Raw genomic sequence first — 23,944 nt, 5'->3', positions numbered from 1 at the left:
AATATTTTGCATACAATGTTATAGTTCAGTTTTTAAATCTATTTTTGTTAACTTGATCTTTAGTTTGAATCCAATTTTAACCAATTTTGGTAGCATTTCTCGAAAGTTTTTATTTCTTATAAAATCAAATACAGATTGGATTTTTCTAAGAAAATTAAGCAGAGAATAAAATCATTTTAGAGTGAATACCTTAATTTATTACGAGATGTCGAGAGTCTAACATCAAGCTATACAAATTTTGAGTACTATTTATTGTACATTTTAATTTTTTAAGATGAAAAAAGTTACTGTTGAATTTTTATAAAAAAATTACTGAATTACGAAAACAATATTTTCTATGAGACGAAATAGTTTGGAGCCAAGGTCTTTAATTTCTTAAAAGATATCCAAGCCCAAAATCAATTTTGACCAACTTTTAGCTCATTTTTTTATTATTTGTAAGAAAAACTATGTAGATGTGAAATTATTCTTCATTGCAAAAAATTATTTTTTGTTCGTAAAATACTCGAGCCAACAATTATTTTTTTTTTCAATTGTTTTGAATTACAAAACAGGTAAATTGAATTTTCTTTTTTTTTGAATATATCAGTTTTGTATCACGTCACAATATAAAATTTAATTCCAGTCGCTAGCTTTACTTTTTAGTTAGATATTTTGAGTTCAAAAGAATTTTCACTTTTTTACAACAAAATTTACTTGAATTCGATATTTTCACTCGTTGTCAGATATGGACGACGTACACACTCACGCGCAGACATCTCTCTAAAAATCTTTTATTTAGACTCTAGGAATCTTGAAATGTCAACATTTTCAACTCGTCAAATCGGACCGATTACAATTACTTCCTTAAGCAAGTTAATAATCAAAAGTAAACAATGATTTCATAAATTCAAGACAATATAATTAAATATAAACAAATAATAGGTTAATGAATAAATAACAAACTAATAAATCATTAAATGAATAAGTAAGAAAACAAATTATAAACTACATAAATAAACAAATGGAATATTAAAAAATAAATAAACAAATTAATGCAAAAGAAAAAAGAAAATGCACGACTGGATCGCACGAACTTGCTCCTTTATTCAAAGAGTCTGTTTAAAAAAGTATCTAGGATATAAGATTTAAAAATCTACCTGTAAAATTACTTTGTCTTCAAAGATAAAGAAATTTTCTTAAAAATATTTTTGTTATGCAGTTGTTTAGTAATTGAATAGAAATAAAGTCTGGACGAATCATCACCATATATGTATATTATTTCGTTAGCATGTATCCCTTTTTCAATCCAATCAAATTTATTCTTTCCTTCAATTTTTCAACGCAAACATGGAGTTATTACGTTTAGTTTATTTTACTTACAAAAAGGTAAAATACATTTCTATTCATGTGTTGAACAATCGAAAATAATAGAAAAAACATATACTCTTTCTGGCCCATTTCTTTAACTTGTACGAAGTATTTATTCTTTTATCCAAAGGTACCACGATTATACTTCTTGTTAATTAAACGTATCATATTCGTTAATCCGATGTGGCTACACGGCCATCGTTGGTATTTAAAATAGTTATATATTTAAAAATACATAAATATGTACCAATTGCATTAATTTGGATAAAAGATAGGAATGTAATTCAAATTTGGTCAAAATAACGCGCTCTTTCGGGCTCATGCAGATGATTTGATCTGGTGAGATGGGAGGGGGTTACATTTAATACAAGTAAAATAATTAAAAAATAAAATAATTTAAGATTCAAAATTGTGCCTGAAAAATGAGTTTGATTTCAGAAATATAAATGCCATTTTATAAATAAAAAACCCTTGATTTATCAATTTTTTTTTCGAAAATCAAATAAAAATTTTCAGTTTTGTTCTAAAAATATTTTTGGTATGCAGTTGTTTAGTGATTGTAAATATACGTTCTACATTTTGATTTCGTAAGAAACTGTCAAACCGTTTTTGAGATATAAAATTTTGAAAAAAAACAACATTTTTTTAAAAATCAAAAATCGTTCTAAAAAGAATATTGAAATTGGTTTATAGGTTGCCGAGAAAATTAAAAAACAAAATAACGGTTCTATGAGCGTTACCTTTCCGGAGCAATACAAAAAAGAATAAAATTTTAAGGAAAATTTAAAAACAAAAACTATCGGTTTGTTTTGGAGAAAATTCAAATTTTGGTTTTCAACCAAAAAATTGTTAGTTTTGATCTTAAAAATCTTAAAACCGACCCAATGGTTTAGGCTGTAGGAGAATGGACAGACAGACCGGACGCAATCGTGGGACCCACTTTTTTCGACTTCTCTACCGAAATTTTTTACGAATGCAAAACTTGCCATATAGTTCGTATGTGTCGCAAGTAATAAATTAATGAACAAAAAAATAAATAAATACGACATTAATTTATTTTTTTTATTAAATTAATGCTATTTGAAGTTATTACTGTATATTGATTTTTAAATTTTTTTATTAGGACATGTTTTGAGATACTACATCTTAAATAAAATCTTTGAGTGAGAATTTCAATTTTGCTTGATGTACCTTAATTTCTTAATGTAAAAGTTGGGTGGAATAATGTCATGTTAAGTTTGTCATCATTTTCAAAGTTTTGTTTCGCAAGTGCTCCATACTGGACAACCATAGAAAATTATGACATGGAATATTAGTTTACAGATTATAATCTCATTAAATCTGTGCAGGGGTGATTTCCTAAGTATAACAGAGTATAACATTTAAGGAGCAATGTTTATTTTGCTGAGATAATTTGAGATATGGTCTCTGAAGTCAATGTCTTGTCTAAATATACACCTAGATATTTGACAGTATCAACCCACGGAACATTACAGTTAGATATTTTCAGCTGACCAAGAGGTAAAGCACAGGATTTCCTTTTTCTTTTAAAAAAGATGGATCTGGTTTTCTTAACGTTAAGTTTTACTTTCCATGCAATTAAATAATCGTAAATTTTGTTAAGATAAAGTTCTTTGAAATACAAGTTTTGAGAGTTTTTTTAGTACCTTTACTTTTCTCCAAAACAGTTTGGAATTAGGATCAAGAGAACACAGTTTTTCATTTCATGTGTTGTTTCTGAATTTTGTTGTGAGTAAGTATATCTCCTCCACTGACTTCGAAAAATATTTCTCTACCTAATAAAATCTGAATTGTACTATGGAAAACATCTGTTCTTGTCCCTTCTAATTTTTTGGCTACGGACTCATCTACACTTTCAAGTAAGGAATGTGTAAAAATCTTAATTTTTTCATTAATTTGTTGGGAACTACTTATACTATCGATATCACAGGGTGTATTACGTAGACGTTGTTTTATCCTAATCATACCAAATTTGCATTCTTAAAATCTATGTATTGAACAACTTTTGTGTTTTATTTAGAAGTTTTTTGGAATATTACCAGAACTCAAAGCTAGCAATAGGCTGAGTAAATGTTTCTGGGGAGTTCGTTATGATCAAATCCAACGTTGATAGCGAAGACTTTTTGTTTAATGGTATATAGGTTGGGCCATTTGGGTGAAGCTTAAAGAATTGTAAATAATGTACTTAAAGAATATTCTTTCCGCCCTTAAGTTCTAAACCTTTTCACTTTTTTTTTTTTAAATAAAAACAAATCAATAAAAAACATATTCATATTTTGTATTCAGTTTGAAACCCCTCGCAAATATTTATGTAGGCGCCTATGCAAATATTGGTTTTTACGTTTTTGGCGATTTTGTTTTATGTTTTTATTTTTGATTGGACTTATTAACGAAAAGGGCAGTTTATAAATTAAAAAAAGCATTTTATCGAAACAATTTCTGGGTTTGTTTAAAATAAATTTATGAAAAGGAAAGTGAAAACATACAACTTTAATTACTTTCATCTTGCATGTAATGATGCCCTTATTAGGAAATGTGTAGTTAAATTTTTGGATTGTGAATTTGTGTTGATTTCAATTATTTTTTTTAAATTTAAGTTTACCAAAAGAATTTTGAAATTATACACCTCAAATGCTTCCTATCTTAGTACATTTTGTGTTATGTTAATAACTAAATATTAAATTTATGGAAACTTCACTTTTTTTCTAAATAAATCAATGATTAAAATATTTCTTATGCAATTTTTACGTAACCATCATCTTAATATTGTTCCTGTCAGCTTTTTGTGGTATTCGCAAAAAGATTTTGATTATATTCAATACAATTTTTACACTTAATCATGTCATGAGATTTATTTATGTACTTTTATTAAATAAATTGCGATTCGGTTATTTTACAAAAAGATTTGCATTGTTATAAATTTAAAGTTATTATGAAGCATAAAATGATGAGAGCAAATAGTTCCTATAGGCCGAATTGCTATGAAGGTATTTATTTTCGTCAAATCCTGCCGATGGAACATTTTGAACTCCTAACCCTCTAGGTTCCACTTCACTTTTGACTTGTAATGCTTGATGTTTTCCTTGCAGTGCAATTCTCTCAGCTAACCTCGGCTCAACTATTAAAATGTTTTTTACACCACTATCTTCTACTACTTGAGATTTGCGTTTTTGTGCCTCATTTTCTGATAGCTTGGATTCATCTGATGTTGACTGTGATGATATCGACGAAGTCGCCGCCGGAGCACCTGATGTAATACCTCTTTGTTGTGCTTTGATTATTATATCATTTCTGGTAGGCACATTCACACTAAATGCAGCAGCTTCTTCTGGTGATACACCAGCAATGGCTGTGGCTTTTGGTGAGGCTACAGCTAATCCTTCACGACCCGCAATAGCGACTGCATTCGGTTTTGATGATGCAACACCACCTTCGCCGGCGATTGATAGACCTAGGAAAGACACATATTTTTAGAAATTCCTAAAAATTCTGCTAAAAATATTGTTACAAAATAAATATCTCATGGTGTCTTACCAACTGGCTTAGCCTCAGCAACAGATGCATCCTTCTTGGGGGCGTTCACTAAAATGCTCTCTCCCGAATCGTCATATGGTTCATCCTGGGTAATGGACACGAACATGTTGTCTCCATTTGGATTTGGCATCTCACTCACTGGAGTCTGTGATGGATTGTCGGTACCAGTTTGAGGCCTCATTTGCGAATTGCTGCCTTGAAGAAGCTTGCTAAAATCTTTTATCTCTCCATTTTGTTGAAGTTGAGCTAGACTCTGTGCTGCAAGACCCAATTCAAACAAACTATCTGCATACGATTTGTTGTCATCTTCGCTGAAACTACCTTTCTGCTTGGCCTTTTCTTGGATTGCCACTAAACGAGCAGCAGAGTCCTGAATTTTGTTAAAAAACGTATCCGAGGAACCTCGGCCTTCAGCATACTTTGGATTTAGAACAACAACTGTGTTGATTTTATCATCTTTCCCAATATTGAGTGAATGGCCCTTGAGTGCTCCATAATATGGAAATGATACAACATCACCATTGCTGTTTAATCTTCCCAACCTTTTGCTATACGATTATAGATTTAATTCAATTCGAAAACCTGCTTTTTGGTTTAATTTTAGATAAAATAAATAAAAAGTCCTTGCGAGAATAGAAAACCGTATTGAAGAAGCCAGCAGAAACACGGCACAGGTTGAAAAGAGAATACTTAGTGAATTCTTTAAGAAAGAAAGCCTTTATTTACATAGGTTCAAGAAAGAAATAGCTTAAGCATAAATTACATAACACAATATTTTTGGTGAGGAAGCTTATATAGAAACAATCAAGAGTTTTTGGTATAGAAAATCTGAACTAGTATTACTCCATGACATCCAAAATCAAATCAGCCTGGGCATGTGCCCTGCCTCCGGCTCCAGCAATAGCCACTGATTCCGGGTTGAAGAAAACATTTGTTGGTACTCCTTTCTTTAGAACAGCTCGTGATATTGGAGCCGATATTGCTGTTCCTCCGCTGCCAACTATGGCCTTAGAGCTCGGTTGTAATATGAGTGAAGCGATTTTCTGGTTTGAACTTTGCATATTCGAACTGTACGGAAGGAAATAGGAGCCAAACGAAATATCGGGCACACTATTTCCGGCGGAGGTCTTACCAGTAGCTTCCACCTTGATATTTCCAACACCATCCGTGTTGGTTGATTTTAGTTCATTTCTTTTAATTGATGGTTGTTTGTTGGTTTTCTGAGGAAATTTTTCCACAGATGCAATCTGATAGTAAGGTGTTCCTGGAATCTGAACAATGTTTTCGATCTCAAAAGTGGGATTAACTTGTTTGACAGCTGATATCAAACGAGAATCACTTTTTAGGCCATTAGCCGATTTCGCCCTTGGTTTTTTGCTTCTAATTGTGTTTGGAGGCTTCGTAGTTGGCTCAGGAAATTTAGCACTCGTTGTTGGTTTGCTAGATTCTTGAGTTAGATATTCATCGGATAACGAAGGCAGGGCTGCGTTTGAGCTGTAAAGGTAGGAATATGGGTATGGATTCAAAATAAAATCCGAATGAGCAGTCCAGGTATGTGGCTGTTGTATAGCTTGTACCGCAGTCATGGGTTTATATTTTTGGCTAAAAAGCTGTAAATTATTGTTGCTGATAGAAGGCGAGTTGTAAAATGCAGCTGATGGAAAGTAGAAGGGCATTTGAGGCCAGGTGTTAAAATTTGAAGTCTGCCATCTAGATAATTCAAGTTTGTTAATAAAGCAATTTTCTTCTTAATTTTAAATGAGTATGTTTATGTTAAGAGCTTTATGATTTGTGTGGGATATGAAGAAGAGCGTGGCGTGTGTTACTATTTTATGAATTATTTTATGAGAAGAAGAATAATTGATTTAAGGATTTCGATATGTTTATATTGTCTTAATAGGTTTAAGCACATTTAACAATAATTATAATTATTAGCTCCTACTTAAAAATACACCTATACATATAATTGTACTAATTTTAAATTTAATTATTTTATCATAACTATAAAATATATTATAAAATTTGGCTATTATCATCTGGTGAATAGTAAACGATTGGTCCTGTTGCGACTATTTCTCCCTCATCAGCATAGCTTCTACCAGAGCTTGTCCGTTGTAAGGCGTCTTTTAAGTCGGTCGATTCTGGTACAGCTATGATTTTGGCACCAGGTCCAGCAATTGTCAAACTTCTAGGATGAGTAAGGGCATAGCCACCGGGTCCAACGATTGCAGTTCCTCCACTGCCGGCTGTGGCAACACCACCTGGGCCAGCAATGGCTATACCACCTTTTCTAACTTTGAGGCGCTGAATTATGATTCCGCTTTCCTTGAGGGCCTCTTTCTGAACTTCGGCCATATAGGGTTTCTGTTTTCCCGCAAAAATATGTTTTTCGTAATCTTGAGGATAGTCGTTTTCTTCAGAAGACTCTGAGTCCCAGTTGTCAATGGTAACTGCATCCGGCCTAACCTGTTGCTGCGTGTACTGTGGCAATTCAAGCGGCACTGATTGTAAAGCGGGTTTCTCTTCTACCTTCTGAGCGGTAACTCTATGACCGGGACGATTGAAAAGCGCCCCAAATGGTGTTTTCAATGCCAACAATGGTGGCGAAGGTGATGTGGTGGTTGTTGATGTCGAACTGACATACTTTTGAGCGTTAGATACTGAAGGTTTTAAGGTTGGTCTCTGTTTCTCTGCGGTTATTTTCGAAAACGGCCGGATTGTTGGTACCTTTTCAATTTTAATTAACTTTTCATTTTTGTGATAGTCCATTGATTTCTCATTGACATTCAGCTGACGAGGAACGAAATACAAACGTAGTTTTGGTTCCAAATGTTTATCTTGTTTATTTTCATAGGGCTCTTGGTAGTCGCCCACAACTTTATAGTCGATGAGTTTGAACTCACGAAGATTGTTTTCGTTTTGGGGCACATTGAATTGATTAACTGATGATTTTTCATAGTCGAATTCCCTATCATCAGGATGTTGGTAATTATAGAAAAAAAGCTTGGAATCTGGAGATTTTATAGATTTGGAACTAAGGCTAGGATTGGGATAAGTATAATAATTTAAATTGCGTATTGAGGGTTGGAGAACTCCATCACTGATGGATTGCGAATGAAATGGATGGTAAGCAGGTTTGGGGAATAGGAATTGGTTTGAATCAAGGAGCGATGGTAAGCTTTGATCTTGTTTCTTAACATAGCCCAGAGCAACATTAATTTTATTGATTTCTTCTAATATTCGTTTGGCTTCGGATGATTTTTGTTCGTTTTCTTCAATTCGAAAAGATTCTTCTGGAAATTTAACCAGCCTTTGTTTTTCAATTCTGAAATCAGATGGATTTGTTTACATTTGGTTGTTATACGTTAATTGAAATCTTTATCATGTTTTTGAAGAATAACATTTATGTACACAGTTAAGTCTTTTAATTGGAGGAATAAAATAAAACTACAATCAATGAAACTAGATATAAAAGTTATTAATGAGTTTCTTATCAATTTTTTTTTTTTGAAATTTACAATCTTGTCTTTTTAAAAATTATATACACTGGTTTATTAATTAAATAGTTTTCAGTTACAGTTAGAAACTAGGTCAAGGGTATTGTACCATACAATCAGTATAATTGGTCGTCTGTAAAAATAGATAACTGTTCTAAGTATTGAAAACCTCACTTGACTATGTCTTAAAACGTCGTTTTATTAGTTTCGTGGTATAAAAATAATGTTGTAATAATGTTTAAGCTTAAAATGAGTATTTTTTACTTATATGCATGTTGTGTTGTTTTTTTTATAGGAAGAATGTGCACTCTGTAGAAGTTTTAAATTATGCAGACATGCAGTAGAAAGACAAAAGCAAAGGGAAGTGTTAGAAAGCATTGTATATTAAGAAAAAAATATAGCAACTTACTCGACAAGGCCATCAGATGGGTAAGCAGAACTTAAAAGAAGTTTTATTGCCAGAATAGTAACCTAAAAATTGGAATACAGAATCTGTTAATTATTTGTTTAATATGTTTTAATGTTAAAAAGAAAAATAATGTGGTTAAGAATCAAAAATTTAAAGATCATTATTAAACCCCAACGAGGAGTTATTAAAAACGTGAATTTCATGAAATTGTTTAAAGGCTGGAAATCATATAAAGGGTGGATTAAACACAAGGTTATTTTTAACAAAAAAAAATTGGTATTATTTCGCAAACAATCCCTTAAACTATAAAAAACAACGTCATTCAACTGGTTGCCTCAGTTTTATATATATATATAAATCTCCGCATTTTTGAGAATTCAATTTCTAGTTTAACTTTTAAATATATCCAATATTCGCGAACCACAATAAGGCCAATTTTTAGGAGTTGGTCTTATTTTGCTATAACAAGGCGAAATAGGGCCTAATTGGTTTACGGTGAATAAACACTGAGGTATATGTGAGAGATTTGCTGCCCCTCCCTGAATGGAAACACTTTAAGATGTAGGTGTGAGGTTGGGTGTATGAAAAATGTTGTGTACATTTCGAAAACCTGGAATTAAAGAAAATTATGTGTACATTGCCTAGATACTACTCTACGAACTAGAACTGCAGCAAATTTATATAATTAAACCCAGATTTTTGAAATGGTAAAGAATTTGCAACCTTACTTCGGTGCCGACAATCGAAACAAGCTCAATGATTGCTAAACTAGACGTATCATACCAAATACCCCCCCACGTGCGACTAATTTCAATCCTTTATGAAAATTTATTTCCTTATTTCATGACTTTTTGGGAATTTAATAACTTTCAATAGAAAGTTCTTGTAATCAGCCCGATTTGTTGAATTGAACATGATCTATGATTTATATTAAATACTGTGATACTAGCATATTTAAAAAAAAATATTTTAATATAAAAAAAAACTTAACAAGAAAATTAATGTCACCTCGAAGATTTAACGAACAAAAACGTAATTGATCTCCGAAATAATTGTATGCATTGTAAAATTTTGAGAAAACGATTTGTTTTTTGGTTGTAATTAAATTATTAAAACAAGGACTTGATTAAAATTGATTTTAAATTGAGTCTAAAAAAAATACAGATATCTACCGTTGAACTAATTTTATTGTTTTCACCATTCAGTCATTAAAAATAAATCCAGCGGTTGTTTTTTCATAAGAAATAAGTCTACAAAACATAATACACAAAATTTGTAAAAATTGATATTCGATTCTCGATATCTCTTAAAAAATTAAATTGTCAAATTGGAAATTTTGAACTTTCTCGACGTTTCAAGGTCCCTAATGTAGAAATAAAAGATTTTTAGAAAGATGTCTGTGCGTGCGTGTGTACGTACGTTCGTGACGTTTTTTCGTCGTCCATAGCTCAAGAACCAAAAGAGGGAGATATCGACTTCAAAAAAATTGTGTTATGCAGACAATAATGCAGAAAGATGCAGGCTCTTAAGAAAATTGCGTGGGTTGTTTTTTTACCATAGCAGTTTAAAAAAATGTAAAATTTGTGTTTAACCCTAAATATCTCACGAACCAATGACGCTAGATACTTGAATTAAATTGTATGTTATTATATATTGTAGGGTAATACTACACAAGTATTTTTTGGGAAAAAAAACATTACTCAAAGTTAGTAAAATAGAATTTCGACCTAAATATCTTTTCAAAACCTTGAGCTTATGGTTTCCAACTTAGTTTATCTCATAAAAAATATTGTTTTCAACATTCTGTACAATTTTGGGGAAAATCAAATTGACAGTTTTTTTTCCAAAAAAAAAAAACTTAAAAGAAAATTTAACAAGTTGGTAAAAATTGATTTTCGAGTCAAATATCTTTTCAAAACGTTGAGATATTGGCTTAAAACTGTTTTTATCTTTAAAAACAAATCGTTGTCTACAAGCAGTTACATTTTTAGAAAATTCTTATTGACAGGTTTTTTACAAAAAATAAAAACCTACAAAATAAAAACAGTACTAAAACTTGAAAAAAACTTTAATTTCGAAATTTAAGATTATGGCTTCAAACTTATTTTGTTTTAGATATTGTTTTCAACATTTGATAAAGTTTTGAGAAAAATTGAACTGACAGTTATTCTTACAACAAATAAAAACTTAAAAGAGAATTTAACAAAAGTTGTGAAAAATTGATTTTCGACTCAAATATCTTTTCAAAACTTTGAAATATTGGCGTAAGCTACTTTTATCTTTTGAAAAATATTGTTGTCATTGACAGTTTTTTTTTACAAAAAATAAAAACCTTGAAAAACAATACTAAAACTTGTTAAACATTTACTTTCGAATCAAAAAGCTTTTCAAAAATTAAAAACATTGTCTTCAAACTATTTCTATTTCACAGAAAAAAATGTTTTCGATATTCAGTTGTTTTTTTATAAAAATCCAACATTCCGTTTTTTTATAAAAAAATAAAATCTGCAAAAAATTATGTTGGGTTCTTGATATCTCTCAAATTAAATTCATTTATCCAATTTATAAAAATGTATTTAATTTTTTTGGTCAAAAAACGAAAATTGGAATTTTCTCAAAAGCAAAATAATAGATTTTTTTAAATTTTCTTTAAAATTTAAGTATTTAACTTGGCTTCTTTTAATAAGAAAAACATATTTTTGTATTGCTCAGGAAAGGTACCACTTATAGAACCGTTATTTTGTTTTTTTTTTGTTATTTTCTCAGCAACTTATGAACTGATTTCAATGTTTTTTTTTTGGAATAAGCTCTTATATTGCCTTAACAATATTAACAAATGTGCAATTCTTTTAATTTTTCGATTTTTTAAAAAATATTGAATTTTTTTTTTTCAAAATTCTATATCTCGAAAACCTGTCAACATTTTTTTACGAAATTCAAATGATGAGCGTATATTTACAATAACTCAACAACTGCATCCAAACAATATTTTTAGAACAAAATTTAAAAATTGTATGTATAAAAAATTAATTAAAAAAAAAACCGCTCTAACGATTTTCAAAAAAAAATTGAAAAATCAAGGATTTTTTTGTTTATAAAATGGCATCTAAATTTTTGAAGACAAACTTATTTTTAAGGTAAAATTTTGAATCTTAAAATTGTTTCTTTTTTAATTATTTTAACTGTATTAAATGTAACACCCTCCCATCTCACCAGATCAAATCCTGTGCATGAGCCCGAAAGAGCGTATTATTTTGACGAAATTTTAATTACATTCCTATCATATATCCAAATTAATGCATTTGGTACATATTTATGTATTTTTATAAAAAATAAGAATAACTATTGTAAATACCAACGAAGCGCTACTGCATCTCGGATTAACGAATATGATATAATTAATCAACAGTCTATTTTAAAGTGTCTATCAAAAAGTATTATCTTGGTACCTTTGTATATATGATTTTTGAATGTTATTTTTTAGGAATAAGGTTGCTTCACACATATTTTACTTGACTTTTACACAAAAGAATAAATACTTAGTACAAGTTAAAGAAGCGGGCCAGAAAGAGCATATGTATTTTGCATTAGAATCACTTTTTCAAAGTTCACCAGTATATTGTATTACGAACAACATTTACAACTACTGCTTACGTGTCATTTCATAACTTAAATTCCAAACGCACAAGAGCCTGACTTGTACCTGTTCGTATGCTTGTTTTTTTTTTTAACTTTACAAACAAAATAAACTGAACGTAATAACCCCATGTTTGCGCTGAAAACTTGAAGGAAAGATGGAATGTGAATGGATTGAAGTAAGTACCTTTTACCTACCAATGACATTCCTTCATTATCATCATAAACATGTCTTTGTCTATCTATCTGCATAAAGCTGAGCATGCCAATGAACTATTCTTTATTCGTTTTAGACACCTACCTAACTACACAATAATAGGTGATCGCTTTACAATTTCAACATAAATGTTCTTCCTCTTTCTTATTTTCAGATAATTTATTTTCCATCCAGCTATCCAAAGGAAAAAGTATTTTTCTTTTACGGGATGAGTTGTCCTAGGATGAGTTGTGTCATGGGATGAATCACACGTTTTTTGACAAATAAAATTGCATTTATGTATATCTTTGAAGACAAACTTATCTTACAGGTATATTTTTAAATCTTATATGGGTACTTTTTTAAGCAGACTCTTTGCATACAGGAGCAAGTTTGTGCAACCCAGTCGTGCATTTTATTTTTGCCTGAAGAACAGTGCAGAAATTGTCTGACAGTTTAATACATTGCGCATTTAGTTGTATTATTTTCACATATGCTAACATCAACAATTGAAAAAGTTAAATTCACTGTATTTCGTAAAATAAATGTAACATATATTTACTTAAGCCTCAGCAACAAGTGGTGGTTTTTGAGATTTAAACTTTCTTATCTTTCAAGTTGGATCAAACTGTACACGGTTTTCAAATTTAATTAAAATCGGTTTAGTTTAGGGGTCATCGTGACACGTAATTTATACATGTACATAAGGTAGAAACTTACAAGAAATGGTACTAAAATTGGTAAAAATTGGTTAATTGGTTTTCAACTAAAAATTTCGTTAACAAAAATAGATTTTGAAAACAAACTATTCCAATTCTGACATGAGCTGGTAGACATGGTTAACATACCGCTATAGCACCAGATACGGCAATTATGTTTGTCAACTTAGCTGCCAAGATATAAATACACTTCCTCACCTGCTCTTAGGTCCACACTTCGAACCGTAACGGAAAGAATGCATTTGAATTTCAGATCAATTGGAACTTAAAGCCACTAGCATACCAGTTTCACAAATTGTGTGCATAAATCAAAATAAATTTGCACAATTTGGATAAGTATATGTATAAGTCTATTTATTTTTAAAAACCGAACCAAGCAATAACTAAATCACTTAACAGCAGACAAAATAGTGAAAATAAAGTTCAACACCTCTTTACAAAATACCCGTTCCAGGCCAAGCAATCGGATACCACGAACCATATCATGGACGATGAACACAACACTCCGAAGAAAGTAGCACAAATAATGTAACTTAGCTTATAAACAATGTTTCAACATTTTGCTCAACATGAATCTTATGATGAAAACAAAGAACCAGGTAAAAAAATGTATCTGAACTTGAACATTGATCGCTGAAAGAAGTTAATGCGTATATATACAAATAATGTGTTATTCACATGGCCGTCTACTGACAAAAACTATTCAAGGCGCTTTATATTTTTGTGCTTAGATTATTTGACTAAAGGACAAATCATATATTGATGTTTAAATTTAGTTGGTAAATGTCGAATATAAATCGGGTTAAATTTATGAACTTTAAGTTTGTAATTCTTTCAACTTTTTTCATCATAATTGACATCATTTAAAGCTTAATATGCTTCGAATAAAACAACCCAGAAATGAAGTAAGGAATTCTCAGTGCTGCTCAAGATTGCTATTCTATTCTTTTAATGATTACTAAAAACTGAAAGTATTCTTCTTAAAATTGTCAATTTTGACTATTTTCGATCATACAAAATTTGTAAGATGAAATTATTAAAATACGTATCCAGATTAGTTTTTATTTAATTCATCTACATATATCTTAAAATGCATTTTGTAAATTCATCTCTAAGAGCGGCCCTCTAAAAGTGATCTTTAATACTTTACTGTATTTGTATGGGATCAAATCCGGCCTTGCTTATGTTCACTTTGTCTCATTCTTATGATGTCAGTGAACTTTATAATAAATTAATTCTTTCACGTCCATTCGGAGTCAGAGCAGGTGAAGTGGTTTGCTTTTCTTAATCAAATCAGTTCTGAAGTAAAATAAGATGAGATGAGATGAATTGAGTAGGCACAAATTAAGAGTGTGTGTGTGTGTGCTCATTTGCATCTGAGGTATGAAATTAAAATTACTTTGTTCGATATTCTTAAAATCTAGGTTAAGATGACTTTCAACCTGACATTCATCTCATTTATATTGAAGAATAAAGTGAGTATAATAAAAATAGCAACAATTTGATTCTTTTTGTGTTTAAATTATTGACATAAAGCCCTTATATTAATTTTAGAGTAGTTTCGAGCTTTATAAAGACAAATCTTCTTGAAGAGCCTGCTTAAAATACATTTATTGTTGGTATTGCTGGCTTGACATATGTTATGTATGGCTCACAATCACTTTAATTTTTACAGCTAACGTCACAAATGGCTTAAGAGATTTATTAAAATATACAAGTGGCGAATAGCAATGTTACAGGTTACAACTTTTCACTTAAGATGAAAGCTCCTTAGAACTGATGGAATAAGAAGGGTTTCATCTTAGAAGGTACTTTGCTTATGAAGATATTTTAAATTATTAGTTTTGCTTTGTGTTGTTCATTCAAAGTTAAGGTAATACTTTTTTCAATTAAATAAGCAACCAAGGTTTTGAAACAGAGCTATATAAATCGAAGCATTTCCATGAACATTTTCAAATGTTTTTGTTTTCTAGCAAATACTAAATGATTTTTGGTAATTTCTATAAAAAAAAGTTAGATACGAGTAGAATTATGAGTTTCTAGGACACGTGTTTTAAACAACCTTTGTGTTTTGTGTCTAAGAAAGTTACAAATAGCCGACAATTAATCGGCCTCTAGAAGTATAATATCAAATCACTTTTGACTGTACTGATGATTTCTTCCCTTTTTGTAAGCATCATCTCTTTTGAGCTTTTCGAAAAAAGTGTCTACATAATTTTTTATTGAGAAGTTTTATTTCCCTTGTCTGGAATAAATAACGACCACGAGTCTATGGCTAATGATTAAATTCTGATATCATTCCGTTTGCTTTTTGTACATTCGAAAATATTAAAAAAAAAATAATACAGCCTGATGTAAGATTATTATATAGCAATACTAAGCAACATTTCCCACTAAAATTATTTCTTTTTATTTCAGCATGAAATATAAATTTTATTCTTTTATTTTTATTATTTTAAATTTTAAATTTTGAAAATGCATAAGGACTTCCAAATTATTGGGCTTCGACTGTTGTTGTCAAAAGTAAAATTACATGAACCTTGAAATTTAAGTAGGTAATTAAATTGTATTTAAGGGAGAACTTTAGGATTCCGGTTAATATTGATGTAAAAAGTTAAAGTAGCTGTGCAAATATTTTAAAAATTCATCTGAATAAGAAACAATCATATCCAAAAAACACATTCTCGTTTTTTTTTTAATTTTAAGTCGAAATTCTTTTTATCTACTATATAAATTGTCATTCACTTTTTAGGCTTGTGATTTATGGGTAATAATAGAATTGATAGCAATAAAACCTTATATCATTTCCATTTATGTTTCAACACTATTTTGTGAGTATATGTTTACAATTAAATCAGCAAGTCTCAATAAATTCAAATTTATACAATACGAGTACGAGTACGAGTACCTACAAAGAGTATATGAAAAAATGTTGCGAAGCGTTTCTTTTTTTTTGATCATTATTCAGTATGCTTCTTGGGTACGCGTGTCTGTCCTTCGTTACACCCTAAATGGTTTGATGAAATTGAATTTTTTTTTATAATGAATTATCTCATTACTGGTATATTTTCTATGAGTTAAATTAATGGGGTAACTCCATAACTATTTATGAACTACAATGAAATTAATCACTTTCTTAGAATATATTTTTTAAGTTTGGTTTTGTAGAATTGTAGAAGGTACACTTACAAAAACTAAATTCATCTTTGTTGATTTTATAAAACACTTGTTTCACTTAAATTATAATCACACACTGTATTGCTGAAGTCCTTCAAATATTGGTACTTCTTTTATTTGAAATATATTCCTGAGAACTGCCGCACTGGTGTGATGGTACCAACTTTGATACCAACTTGTCAACTGCGTATAATGGACTGTGGCATTGGTTGACGATGTGGTCAGTTTATAGTGTTCGATTGCTTGATTATTCAGTCAGTCAGTCGGTGCGGTTTACACCTTAAAGATATTTCTTTTTTTTTGTGTTCACTGTGTATCTTCTTTTTCTTTTATTTTGATGATACTTCAACTTCATATCTCTACAAGGTTCTTAAGGAAAAGACTAAACAATCAGCAACGGCAACAACAACAACAATTGAAAAGAGAGCTTCTGATCTGCGGATTATAGGACAGTATAAAGAATCACGTTTGAGTTGAGTTGTTTGTATGCGGCATATCTAATTGTTTGCTATAAATGTGATATAAGCCTCTTGAGATCACTTTTATGATACCTCACATATTTGATTGTCCACTAATATAAGATCCTGGAGTAATGAGCTGATAGTCAAGCATAAACTGTAATACGTAGTTATTTACTGTTTTAGTTATGAATTTTCAAGCTGTAATATTTTTATTCATAATGCGTGCAAATAAAAGAGCTGACATACAAACATGAAAATCTGAATCAGTTTAAATTCCAAACTCTATTTTGAATTGTTTACTGCTAGAATTTCTTATATTATATTTTAATTGACTATTGCATCATATATAATTTTAAAGAAGAAAGAACTTTAAAATAATGTTTTGAAATAAACTTACAAAGGGTTACGAGTAGCAGTAGGAAAGGAGGTATCAGTTGGAAAGAAGACGTTGGTGCACATTGGTTTTGAAATTTTTGAAAAATAACATAAAAGACAGAGTGTGGGAGACATTTCACAATCACGTAGTTCTTCACAGTTACTTGGATTAGAAGTTTCAGACAGGAGAAAAATTATAAATATGAGGAAACGACCAAGGATAAAATGGAGCTCTGGGCAGTACTATTTGTATACCCGAGCTAACACAACAGTATTTCCAACGTTGGAAAATACTTCTTTAAAACAATAACAAGGATACCATCTTGGCCACGGGTGTGAAAATAAATTGTCTCGTTAAATAATTTTCGCTCTCAAGCACAAGTGGAGTCATAACATTATCTAGCACCATTAAATTTGGCGACCAACTGCCATGCAAAGAGATTAGCTTTCTCTGAAGAGCTAGACAAAATAATAAATAATAATAAAATATTGACATTGAGCATAAGAACCGTAGAAGAGAATAATTGCTCACGTTTTACAAATGTTTAACATTTTAACTGCTGTTTATCGACTTCGAGAAGGCCTTTGATTGCGTAAACAGGAAGTAATCTAGTTAGCTTTACGGAGAAGAGGCATCCCAGAAAAAATAATTGCTATTATTAAAGCAACATACGATGGATCCAATTATCACGTTCTGGACGATGGTAAGTTGTCAGATGATTTTAAAATCCGTAGCGGAGTCAGACAAAGCTGTATTCTTTCGCTAATATTGTTTTTGTCGGTGATAAGCGATGTTCTGCGCGCAGCTTTGTCAGGTAGCGGAGAGATCCCATGGACTTTTTCATACTATTTAAAGCACTTGGATTACGCGGACGATGTTTGCTTACTCTCTCATATGATCATGGATCTCCATTAAATGACAACAAATGTGGAGAGAGAGGCAGAAGTTGTGGGGCTGAAAACTAATTCCGGCAAAACAAAAATGATCAGCCTCTGAACCCGACCATCCTCTCAAATAAATATTTCATCACAACTGATAGAAAAATTGGAGAGCTTTCAATACCTTGGAAGTATCGTCTCCATCTAAGGCGGAACCGAACAAGATGTCATCTGCCGCATCAGCAAAGCAAAAGAGAAGTTCGGTATTTTGTCGAAAATTTGGAGGAATAACTCTATCAGCTTGAGGAGAAAGCTACGACTGTTTCGCACAAATGTCGAAGCTGTGCTTCTTGTTGGGTGCAGCACTTGGAAGATTACTTCAGCCATTACAAGAAAGCTGCAATCTTGAATAGATGTCATCGTAACATCCTAAGGATTTAATGGCCAAACCGTATATCAAATGAGGTCTATTATAAGAGGGACAGGTCAGGAGCTCTTTAATACGAAGGCTCACACAAGAAGAAAGAATAGCTGGACGACCGAGAAGCACATGGCGCAAAACAGTCGAATCAGCGTCAAAAGGAAATAGTTGGAGGGAGCTGAAACACATCTTCGGAAATTGTACAAGATGGCGCGTAGACTAAGTAGAGGCCTTGTGTCCGTTAAGAGTTTCCCAACGGACTTAACAGGTCTGAGAACCTAAGTAAATAAGTAAGTAACATTTTAACTGGCAAGCAAAGTTTTCTTTGTATTAACTCTTGAAGAGGGAATACGGGTACCTGAAATCCTGTTAGAACCTTTCGGATTGTTACCATTGTCATTGCTTCACAATCGATTCAAGCCCTGATATTATCAATCAATCAAATATGTCAGCTAGGAATTTCGGCTTCAATCCATGTTTGGGCCAACTAAAGTTTTTTTTTTGTGGGTACTGCCTCTTGCGAGAATAATCCTCCAATTCGGCATACAAACTGTAGATCCCCTCCATTCCTGAAATGGCTCTCACACAGGAATGGTGTTGTTGTTCCCAGGCCCTATTTCTCTACGGCTTGTTGCACTATCTAATTTTTGTATTCATCATTTTTACAAAGAACCATTGATTTACCAAAAAAAAACTGTACTGAACAAAAAACTGAATTGAAGTAAAATTAAACCATGAAATGAATAAATGGGCCGCACAAACTTGCTTATGTATCCAAAGAGTCTGTTTAAAAATGTTTCGTGTATTCATTTTTTTTTCTGCACATTACTAGAAGGCAATTAGCAGTAAGTTCCTCTCTCGAGCATCTAAAATCACCATGTTTAAGATACTCATCATTCCAGTTCTCAACACGACGCAACCCGGAAGGTCTAACGCGGATCGGCTGAAATCCTTAATTTCCCAATTTGAAGTCAATTGGCCAAGCTAAATGGTTTGAGGGCGAGCACAGACAGACAGACGGACGAGTTCGAAATTTTGTACGGAGCCATATAATTCCAATAAGTCGCAAGTAAAAATAGTTATTTTATTGGGAAAAATAAATAAATTTAACCTGTGCGTGAAGTGGGAGGCGATGATGACAGTAACGGCTAAAATGATAGATAGACGAAAAAGCAGAAAAGAATAATGAATTAATTTGCAAATACTTTATAGGTATAATCTCCTACTAGTTGGCTTAAGGCGTGGGTATTAATAATAATTGCAGCTTCTTGAGTGTTGTTGAAGAAGTTCAGCTTCTCTGTTGATCCATCATCCGTTGTAGAAAATCTTGACCACATAATGTATAACATACAAATCTGGATATGTACATATTAATATGCCCACAGCACAACATATCTCTTTGTCTAGCCAGAGGAACTTCATCTCGTATCATAATTTTTATCTGAAAATCTCCATTAACTGTACATAAATTCATACAAAAAATAACAAGCCAAGTTATTACAAATTCTTATTTCTTAACATAAAAAGTGAACGAGCTAAGATACTACACATGTATTAAAGCTATTCAACTGAATTAAGTTTCAACGCGTCACCACACCACTAACCTGCTTTATAAGATCAAGCCTTCAGCTCATGTGAAAAGAACAAAACGAATGAATTTTTATCCATAATTGGAGGTTCAGTCCTATAATTTTCTTTAAAAAAAAAGATGAAGACCATCAAGGTCTTCAGGGATCACAGTACAATGAGCTGTGACGTGCAAGCAGATTTCTCCCTCACATGGAATACGGATAAAGTGTGTTAATCTTCTTCTTCTATCCAAGTCATTTGTTTTTATGGATATACGAGTGCGTATATACATTCTTTTTATTTATGCCTTTTTTTAACTTTTCTGTTCTACTGATGGAATTTATAATGTGTTTTATACCCTACCCATAAGAAATTGGTAATCTTAGTGAAGTTGAATGACGCACTATTAAAGTAAAGCCTTGTTGATACCTTATTTGAAATATTAATTACTTATGAATAGTTTCTTAAAACAAACGTTTCCTGAACTTGCCTTAATGGAATATTTCATAACTTCATCAGAAATTCAATTTTAGAAACTATGCTTAAGGAAACTAATTCAAGACGAAATGTCAAACGAGATGACCGCCCAGTCTAACGCCCGTACGTCCGTACGAATATCTCAAGAACCAATAAAGATATCGACTTCAAACTAATTTTGTTATGCAGATGATGCAGGAAACAATCAATTAACAGTTTTTATAAATCAAAATAAATAAATTGGGTGGCGCAACAGTCCATGAAGAACCAGGGCCTAGTGACTTACAACTCTCAACCATTCCTGTGTGCGAGTAATATTGTCAGGAATGGAGGGGACCTACAGTTTATGTGCCGATTCCGAACGGCTAATTTGAGAAAGCACTTTTTCATGACAAGAGTTACTCTTGGAGAATTTGTCAATTCCTCGCAAGAGGCAGTACCCGTGAAAAGACTTTAGATGGCATAGGCAGGGATCGAACCCAAGACCTCTGGCATGACAGTCCAACGCACTAACCATCATGCCACGGGTACTAAAAAATAACTGAACAAAAATAATTGTCCTTATGAAAAAAAAGATTTTATCTCAAAAATAATTGTATGCAATGAAGAATAAAGTTTGACATATAGCAAAATTTTGATTTCGAATCAAATGCCTTTTCAAAAAATTAGAAAACAGTAATTTGTTCTGAAAAATAAAATCTACTAAAAATAGTACGTAAAACATTGATATTCGATTCCCGATATTTTGTGAATAAATGAAGGTATTGATGCTAAATATAGAAAAATCTAATCTGTATTTGTTTATATAAGAAATACAAATTTTCAAAAAATGCTACTTAAATTGGTTAAAATTGGTTTTCGACTAAAAATCTCGCTAACAAAAATAGATGTCGAAATCAAAATATTTCATTTTATCATTGTTAAAATATTGTTGGTACTTTTTAGATATTTCCATATTATACTAGTGGCTCGTTCCGGCTTCGCACGGGACATAAATATGTACAGATATTTAAGTTATAAGCATGCTAATTAAAACGACCATGAACCACTAAGTTAGAAAAAATGTATTCTTATCTTAGAACCTCCCTGTATACTACGTTGGATGTGGTATTTGTAGGTGCAAAAAAATGTATTGATTTTCAGGAGATGCTAAAGGGATTTTTAACCTTTTAAAAGATGTGGGCAAATCAGTTGGTATCATCGGGATCCACAGAAAATGTGCTAGCTGACCGACCGTGGGACCCGAATTGATACACATATTGGGAGGACTTAAATTTCTTAAAAGCAAAACAGGAATACCTATTTTTAATTTTAGTTCATGAGTATCTGTATCTTCGATGTTGCATACCGTGTCAACAGATTTGTAGCATTTAAAATCACCTGGTACTTTTTTCAATATTAGTTTTGTTTCTCTCATTTAATGAGTCGTTTTTGGGTGACAATATCGCTCTCGAACAAAGCCAATTGAAATTTTTTACTGGAAGATTGTTGATATCGGGATAGATTGTGTCTATAAGAATTTCTAGACTGTGAGCATTTTGAGCAAATTCAATTTCCAACAGTACTTAGGAGCTGTTTGCAATTGGAGTAGTAAATTGTCTGTCTCCTAATTTAAATATATTTTCTGAGACATTGCCACCGCGGGTATTGCATAAATGTGCTCTCATATTCGTGCGCAAATTGAGAGTTTTAATTGATAGCCACAAAGGTGATGGTATGAGGCACGCTTTAATAACGTCGGCACGTGTACCTTTTGTTACAACTGGCTCATGGTGCACTCATCCCATTTAAATTGACAAACTCTGGCATCAACTACATTTTCTCTTAAACTTTTGTCATTTAATTCTAAAAGTATTTTTTCGATTTTTATCAAACCTTCGTTATATACATCATAATCGGAACCTCGTTCTTGGGCTATATGTCTGGCTCAGACATTTTATGGCTAATTTTTTACACCTTCAGTTGGTTTTAATAGATAATTTCTAAAGATTTCTATAGTAATCTAGTTTTAAATATAGTCTATGTTACTAAGTGATAATGTAGCTTTCTAATGAAAGAATTATTAAAATCGGTCTGATACTTTTTGAGTTTATTCGTTACATAAAAAATACAAATCTTTCCTCTTTATAATATTAGTGTAGATGTAAGTTATATTTTGTTATCAAGACAAACAGACGATTACTACCATCTCAACCGTACAATACTCAGCTGAGTTTAGACAGTTTTCAACATAAAATCCTTTGCTTGAGAAGTATTGTTAAAAATACCTTAACTTTTAAATCTTCCTACTATTTGGTATACAGATTTTTTTTCAGCTTTTAGACAAAACAACTTTGATAACCAAGGTTTTTTATCTGTCATCTTCAGCAGTTATTGCTGCAGACCGAAACCAACTTAAGAATTCCCATTCATTTAGAGCCCGAAAAACCTTAGTGGAGCTCTTAGCTCACTTCATTGGTTAATAGTATTTTAAACTAGGCATTCGAACCTATATATATATGTTTACATTAAAAAAAGTATTTGGGTTTCAGGTCACGTCTTTTTATATTTTTATGTTTTGCTGTATAGGTACGACCGAAACGATTTTTCACCCACAACTATTTAATGTTAACTTTGGAAGATGTGCCGCCAGTTTTTGTATTAACTTGACCCTGAACTAAACGCAACTGAATTCGGTTATGTGCTCCAGTTTCTTCAGTAAATAACAATTTCATACAAAAGGATTTGTAATTTCATCGAATTATTTACATGCATAAATATTTTGACAATGATTTTAATGCCTTGTATCTCTGAGTAGACATTTAGTTGTAAATACAAAAAAAAAAAGATGTTATGCAATTTTTTGGTATGTTTTGTTTTTGGTTATAATTTATATTCAAAGCCAAATACTTCATGCACCATTTAATTTCACATGTGTAATACAGGTAAACATTTGTATGAACTTTAGTCAACATTTAAAAAAAAAGCTCTTCTTGCTATTTTTAATTTTAATCATAATTACATCTTTGTTCATTAATACGTCTTAAGCTAGTAACTATAAGTCAAATAAGTGCTTTAATAAATTACATCACATGTTTCTATTTCAAAAATAGTTCAATATTTTCGATTATAGTATTCGTAGTAAATATAATACATTTTTAATTGGAAAATTAAACGTTATAATTTATCTTTACTCGGTAAAACAAATTGTGTACATTCTTACTGCCAATTTCTTGACGAAGTT

At 31.3% G+C, this 23,944-nt stretch overlaps 1 protein-coding gene across 2 annotated transcripts; it reads right to left on the bottom strand.

The window, feature by feature from the left end:
• Positions 1 to 4,210: 4,210 nt before the first annotated feature.
• LOC129948113 (uncharacterized) lies at positions 4,211 to 17,005 on the bottom strand. Of its 2 annotated transcripts, XM_056058959.1 has the most exons (4): positions 16,552 to 16,977; positions 8,812 to 8,873; positions 4,906 to 5,453; positions 4,211 to 4,822 (listed from the first exon to the last, which is right to left on the bottom strand). In XM_056058959.1, the coding sequence occupies exons 1-4, from the start codon at positions 16,564 to 16,566 to the stop codon at positions 4,302 to 4,304; spliced, it is 1,146 nt and encodes a 381-aa protein (XP_055914934.1). In that variant the 5' UTR covers positions 16,567 to 16,977; the 3' UTR covers positions 4,211 to 4,301. The 2 variants fall into 2 exon arrangements, with proteins under 2 accessions (XP_055914934.1, XP_055914933.1); XM_056058958.1 differs by lacking the exons at positions 4,211 to 4,822; positions 4,906 to 5,453 and adding an exon at positions 6,770 to 8,230 and having other exon boundaries at positions 16,552 to 17,005.
• Between the last annotated feature and the right edge of the window lie 6,939 nt (positions 17,006 to 23,944).

This window comes from Eupeodes corollae, chromosome 2 (assembly GCF_945859685.1).
Source record: "Eupeodes corollae chromosome 2, idEupCoro1.1, whole genome shotgun sequence".
Classification (NCBI taxonomy): domain Eukaryota; kingdom Metazoa; phylum Arthropoda; class Insecta; order Diptera; family Syrphidae; genus Eupeodes; species Eupeodes corollae.
This window is presented reverse-complemented; position numbering and strand designations above follow the sequence as displayed.